The following is a 6,747-nucleotide window of genomic DNA, read 5'->3' as shown; positions in this document are numbered from 1 at the left end:
ACTAAGTCATATTGCTTGCCACAAAAGTGTCCAATACATCTAGGAGAAGATGTTTAGAGTATTGTCAAGACTGCAAAAACTATTTTCAACGACGAGCATCAAAAACAATTTGTTGATGTATGCATAGGTCATTGGGTGTCTACATACATGTAAATGTGGTGTGACGTATGTTTCTGTTGTATTCATGGTGAAGTGGGCTAAGTTATAGGAATCCCTTATGGGACTTAAGTTGGTGGGTATGAGTAGATCTCATAGACTTTGGGAAGCCATGTTAGGTTTATGCTCATATTGTATCCTGTTCTTTGTGAATAATGTAGAAGGTGTACTTTTTTGTGTAGTCACAAAATTCTCTCTTCCATGGAGTTCAAGTCTGGATCCTGGATCATAGGGTTAACCTTCACCTTCAGGTTAAAGAGCATACTTGAGCAAAGGAGGGGTATAAAATCGCACACCATCTGTGAGTGCATTAGGCATTATTGTTGGGTATTGCATTTCCCATAACCACTTGTCATCTGTAAGTGATGTCCACAGCAGATTTTAGGATGGTCTTGATGGTATAGTGATTTTCACATTTTGGTAATCAACATCAAAATCAAGGCAATCAAAGCAGGCAATCTGCACATTATGCCAATGATCATTATGAGATAATTCTCAAGATCAGTTCCAGCAGAAAGTTCTCATTTCTCGATATGCCATTGGCCTGTTAATAAGAATCAGAAAGGAGAGAATATGTGGTGGTTTGACTCACGTGCAAGAAACCGCATGACTTTCAAAACACGTTAATTTTGTGAATGACATCCAAATAGAAATGCCAAGAGAATGTTGTTATGGGTGACAAAACACACACAAAAATTGAAGGAATTGGTAACATACCACTACATAGTGATACAATTACTATAGACAGTGTTGGTGATGAATTCTGTGTTCTAACTATGACACAAAATCTTCTCTCCATTAGTCAAATGACAGAGAGTTATAAAAGTTATTTGCAACAAGTGCTGCATAGTTAGGGAACTAGAAAATCCCAACTCCATCACTGTAGAAGGTGCCATGATTGGTAGAATGTTCAAGCTTTCATCAATAGTTCCAAATCAAAGAGCTCTTGTTTCTCCTCATCGAAATCCAGAGGTATATCTCAGCACACTGTGGCATAAGAGGTTTGGACACCTCAATTTCAAGAGCCTACTATCATTGAAAAGATCAAACATGGTACAAGGTCTTCCATGAGTTGATGCTTTAAGTAGGATTGGAGAGGTAAATGTGCTCAACTTTTTTTGAGATAGGAACTGATTTCTACCATTCTCTTGAAGGCCAATGCAAGACTGATAGGTATTTCGGTTGGGTCTGGCAGGAAGTCCAGGATTAGAGCTTTAAAGTAAATAAGGATTCTCAGGATAGTGAGAATGTTACTTTAGAGCATAAGGTTAGAAATCAGTATACAATCTGTAATGAATTGTTATTCTGCAAGGGTATAGTTTGTTTACCTATAGGTCCAAGAGGGCTCTGATACTGATTTTACAGAAGGGAATGGAAGAGTAGAGAGTGGAAAATGGAAACAGGGGAGCTTGAAGAAATTAGAGAAATCAAGTGAGAAATGAGTTCAGGGTTGGCTTGTATAAATCCCTCTCAAAAGAGCCCTTTAGTCCTCTATAACCCCACATCATGTGAGAAATGAGTTCAGGTTTGGCTTATATAATCCCCCTCTCAAGCGTGCCCTTTAGTCCCCTTTAGTCCTCTATAATTCTTTCTCAAGAATAGAAGGCCACATCATGTGAGAAATCCGTTCAGGGTTGGCTTATGTGATTCCCAAGAGAGCTCTTTTTAGTACTCTATAACCCCAAACTCCCCATAGAATCACTAGTGCTAACCCTTGGTAGCTAAAAATAGAGATCAGTGAGGTACCAGTTGAAAAGACCAACAAAGAACATAAAGGTTCATAAAAACCTTAAATGGGCTACTAGTTAGTGGGTCATAGCTTCATTCCAGAAAAAGAAAAACATTTGGCTCTCAAGTTGTACCAAGGGCCAACCTGAACTTGGTTCTCCCTCGTATCATCGTCTCAGACAAGCCTCAACAATACTATATGAAAGGAAGCAACAAACTCCAAGGTCCAGACAGTGGACCGATTTCCATGCCACCACAACTAAGTCCATAGAATGACTTGCTGACACAACACTCCCCCATTTGTCAAGATACCATCATGATTTATCTTACCAAAAAGCTTCACCATAGGCCAGTGCTTCTAGAAGCATCCACTTGGACAGACCCAAAAGAGAAGGAAAATGCATTCCCTCATTGTAGTCATGAATGCGAACTGCATCTCTGCAGATAATATTTTGCATTTTTATCTTTGATATAAGAGCAATGGCCTAGTGTCCCTGGAATAAGGCACAAGCAATAGCCGGTTTCTCACTATATCAAAGATGCATTTTCCTTTTCATCTCACACGTTACTGCAACTTTTTGTCCAAATCGGAAGCATATCCCTCTTTCTCCACTTTCAAAGCAAGATCCTTCAGCTCTGCATAGATTTCTTTGCTTTGAGCATGTCTCATACCACTAAAATCAGTGCCACCAGCTGTGTCCTGGCATCCATGCTTGAGCAATCTTTCTCATCACCTCAATCTTGTCAGAGTCCTCCTGCATGTGAGCCTCAGCATATATGTTTGCCATCAAGACATATGCTGGAGACAGCTTTTCATCTAGTCTCACCACATTTTCAAAGACATGCCTTCCAACCTCTACATTTTTCCACTTCCGACAAGCACTCAACACAGTTAACCATATAACAACATTAGGTTGGAAAGGCATCGTCTCAACCATCACCACTGCTTCCTCTACTCGGCCTGCACGGCTAAGGAGATCAGCCATGCAAGCATAGTGCTCGATATTTGGGGTAGTGCAGTAACTGCTCATCTTCTGAAAGTATTCTTGGCCTCTGTCCACTAGACCCACGTGACTGCATACGTTGAGAACACTAAGAAATGTGACCCCGGTTGGCTGTATGCCTTCCCACATCATTCTCTCAAACAAATGGAACACAAGGTCGCTTTCTCCCTGGCGGGCATATCCTGTAATTAATGCATTACATGCTACAACCTCCCTTGTGAGCAATGCATCAAACAAATGTTGAGCGTCAATCATGCTCCCACATTTAGCATACATGTGGATAAGGCTGTTTGCCACACTTCCAACGGTCTCAAAACCAATCCTGCTAATTTGTAAATGCAGTTCCCTTCCAATTTCCAGATCTGCTGTGCTGCTACATGCTTTCAGGATGGCAACATAGGTAAAGCTGTTTGGTGACAAACCTTGCTCTTGCATTAGTGCATAAAGTCTAAAAGCCTCCTCACTTTCTTCTTGGTCAGCATATCCCAGGATCATGCTGGTCCATGTCACAACATTACGATGAGGTAATTCATCAAACACACACTGTGCATCCTCCATGCTCCCACATTTTGCATACATATTCACCAAAGCGCTTCCCACAAATACACCCGAATCACAGCCACATTCTACTACTTGAAAGTGAATAGCTCTACCTTTTGCCAAGCAATCTATTTCCATGCATTCCCCTTCGACTTGCCTGACCTCTTCTGGCACTGCTAGGCTACTGCAAGCCTTCAGTGCACCGATAAAAGTTCGATCATCTGGTGAGACACCTTCCTGGTGCATCAATGTATACAGTTCTAAAGCCACTCTACTATCTTCTTGCTCAGCATACCCCAGGATCATGGTAGTCCACGTTACCACATCTCGATAAGGCAATTTATCAAAGACACACCGTGCATCCTCCATATTCCCACATTTCACATAAATATTCACCAAGTTGGCTCCCACAAATGTGTTTGACTCAAAACCACTCTTTACTACCTGGGAGTGCACGGCTCTACCTTTTGCCGGGCAACCTACTTTCGCAAACTCCCCTTCACCTTGGTTGCAGTCTTCTAGCACTGCCAGGCATGCCTTTAATGCACCAACAAAAGTTCGATCATTAGGTGGGACACCTTCCTCATGCATCCGTGCATACAACCCCAAAGCCCAAGCGCCCTCTTCCTGCTTTGCACACCCAAGTATTAAAATGTTCCATGACACTGTATTGCGCTTTGGCATGTTGTTAAAGACATGGCAAGCATCCAGCATGCTTCCACGCTTTACGTATTTATTCATTAGATTGTTTGTCTCAAACAATGCACGGTCATTAAAATGTTCCCCTGCCAGGTTATGAATTCCCTTACCCTTCTTCGGCTGAGGTAACCTCTTGGGGACAGCATCTTCATTTCTACCTGTACCAAAGGCATGACTGCAGAGGGGCAGCTTAAGCTGTGAGCCCATTCATTAACGGAAGACCTAATCAAAAAGCTACGTAACACAAGGCAAGCTCCCGTCACACAGTAGAAGAACGACTGTCAGACAAAACAAGAACAAAGCAAGTGGTCGCACGCATGGAGACAATGAAGGTAAGATTGACAGATACTGAGCATTTGAACTGAGTACAATTCTGCCTTATCTATGGACTCATGTAATGAACCATGGACTCATGTAGTGAAGCCGATTTTGTGAAACACACGATAGATAGGGGATCTGTTGGGCTGCTCTATCTGTAAGACATTCCTTTCTAACAAGCCCTAACGGAAACAGGTCTTCTGATGAGCGGCGTTCTTCTGTCGTGCTTTTGCACCATCGCTGCATCGCCTACCTTACCTACTACACAAGGCGGCATTCCGTAAACCAGCGTACAAATCGAGAACAAGCAAGTGAAGGTAAGAGCCAGGCCTGGCATTTTGGATATCCTTGGAACCGTTGCCTGGGCAAGGTAATCCCAATGCATTTTGAACTTGTGCCATCTTGAGCCTGCTTCCTCGAACCTGGAACACGTTGTGGGAGCAGAGACTTCTAACCCACTTTGCTTGATTCTAAATCTTCAGATTATGGTTATGGGGTGGTGGCGATGTGAATTTTGCTGGCTCGAGGCATTGCTGGCAGAGGCAGAGGTGGCCTTATAACTAACCCACATGCGTATGTGCTTGTCCATATGCGCATATGCACATGTGTGAGAGTGACAATGTGTGATGTTTGCCCATAAGTGTCCTTGTGTGTGTGTGTGTGAGAGAGACAGAGAAAGAGAGAGAGAGAGAGAGCATGCACGCCCTACCTCTCTGTGTGTTATGTACTCGTGCATGTCTCTGTCTATGCTTGCATGCACGTGTGTTACGTGTGCACACCCTGCACGTGCATGTAACTTGTGTGTGTGTGTGTGTGTGAGCACGAGTGAGTTTCACAGAAAAAAGTGTGTGTGTGTGTGTGTGTGTGAGAGAGAGAGAGCACGCATGTACATGTGCGTATATTTGTGTTGTGTACACATATGCATGTGTATATATGTGGTGTGTTTGTGTTTATTTGCGTGTGTTTGTGTGGGCCATTGGTAAGGGTGGTAGTCCAAGAGCTAGTCTAAGATGTCCAAGGGTGGTAGTGCAAGAGCTTGTGGTAGTTCATGAGTTCGTAAAACAATCCAAGGGTGGCACATGGCAACTTTTCCTAAACTCTTCTCCTCCAAGCTACCACGTGTCGAAAACCCCTCATGGTCTTATATTTTCATCCGTGGTAATAGGTAGAATATTGGGGCAATGGACTAGTGGGGTTTGAAGGGTTGGTGATGGGTTAGTGGGGTTTGAACAAGGCTTTGATTTTTTGGAGCATTTTGTAGGGAGGAGGTGGCATCATGTAGCTTAGGGAGAGAGAGCTATACTTTTGCATTTTTACATCATCTTGATCTATGCTTCCTAGCTCAAGATATCACATCTCAAAGCAGTCAACTTCTTGTGTTCCTAGATCTCCATCAGTTTGACAATCTATTTGCACAATTGAGGAAAGAGTTCCTTTTTTGTATTTTGTTAGGGATCTGTGTATTGTGAGTATAGTGCCTTGAGCTCTGAAGCCTTCAAAATCTATCTAGACCCCTACACAGCTCAGGTTCCATCATCTCAAGCTCGGTCATGCTCTTTGTTGGTTTCCCCAACTTGCAACCCCATGAGCAAGCCAATGCAACCATTGGGCACCCTTCTTGGGCCACAAGATAGTTACACTTTGTACTGACACGAAGGGTGTGTATGTCACATGAGTTTAATGACTACGTGTCTTCTCATGGCATAGTTCATCTACTACTCCTTATACACCATAGGAGAATGGAGTTGTAGAGCGAAAGAATTGGACTCTAATGGAGATGGCCAGACGTATGTTAAAGGTTAAATCTATGGCATAGAACCCACAGCCAATCGTGCCTTCAGCTGCCTTGCCACACTTGAGTTGCCTTAATTCCCACCTACAACCACCATCATTTCCCATGCTAGTCTATTCAAGGCTAGCTCTGTACATGCCACATCAAGCGGCCGCCAATTGCTCTATCATGAATTGTCGTCGCTCTCTCCTCCTGGACTTCTTGTGAGCTCTTCAAAAATCCAATGCTCCACGAAATCCATGATGTCCAAGATTTACAATCCCACGAGGCTATACCCTCCTCAAGCCATGACCATAGCCACCATTGCTTAACACTTTTTTATGAATCCACTTTTTTTGTGATAGCCACCTCAATGCCTACACGACTCCAACGAAGCTATGCTTTGTCCCAAACTATCCACTTGCTTATTTGGTTGCATGTCTAGTACTCTGTGCAGCTTACATCAAACTACTTTGACTACCGATGCTTTCTTCTTTGGTCTACATTGGCTTGAGAAAAACTTGTTACTTC

General features: G+C 43.1%; 1 protein-coding gene across 1 annotated transcript; it reads right to left on the bottom strand.

The window, feature by feature from the left end:
* Positions 1 to 2,564: 2,564 nt before the first annotated feature.
* Positions 2,565 to 4,334, bottom strand: LOC147903564 (pentatricopeptide repeat-containing protein At2g13600-like). Its single transcript, XM_087372113.1, has one exon. It carries the CDS (start codon positions 4,332 to 4,334, stop codon positions 2,565 to 2,567), a length of 1,770 nt encoding a protein of 589 aa, XP_087228239.1.
* Positions 4,335 to 6,747: the final 2,413 nt, after the last annotated feature.

The sequence above is a fragment of the Dipteris shenzhenensis genome, chromosome 3, assembly GCF_047967505.1.
Source record: "Dipteris shenzhenensis isolate YYH24624 ecotype China chromosome 3, Dip_SZ_1.0, whole genome shotgun sequence".
In the NCBI taxonomy this organism is placed as follows: domain Eukaryota; kingdom Viridiplantae; phylum Streptophyta; class Polypodiopsida; order Gleicheniales; family Dipteridaceae; genus Dipteris; species Dipteris shenzhenensis.
The sequence above is the reverse complement of the archived record's forward strand: the minus strand, read 5'-3'. Positions and strand labels throughout refer to the sequence as shown.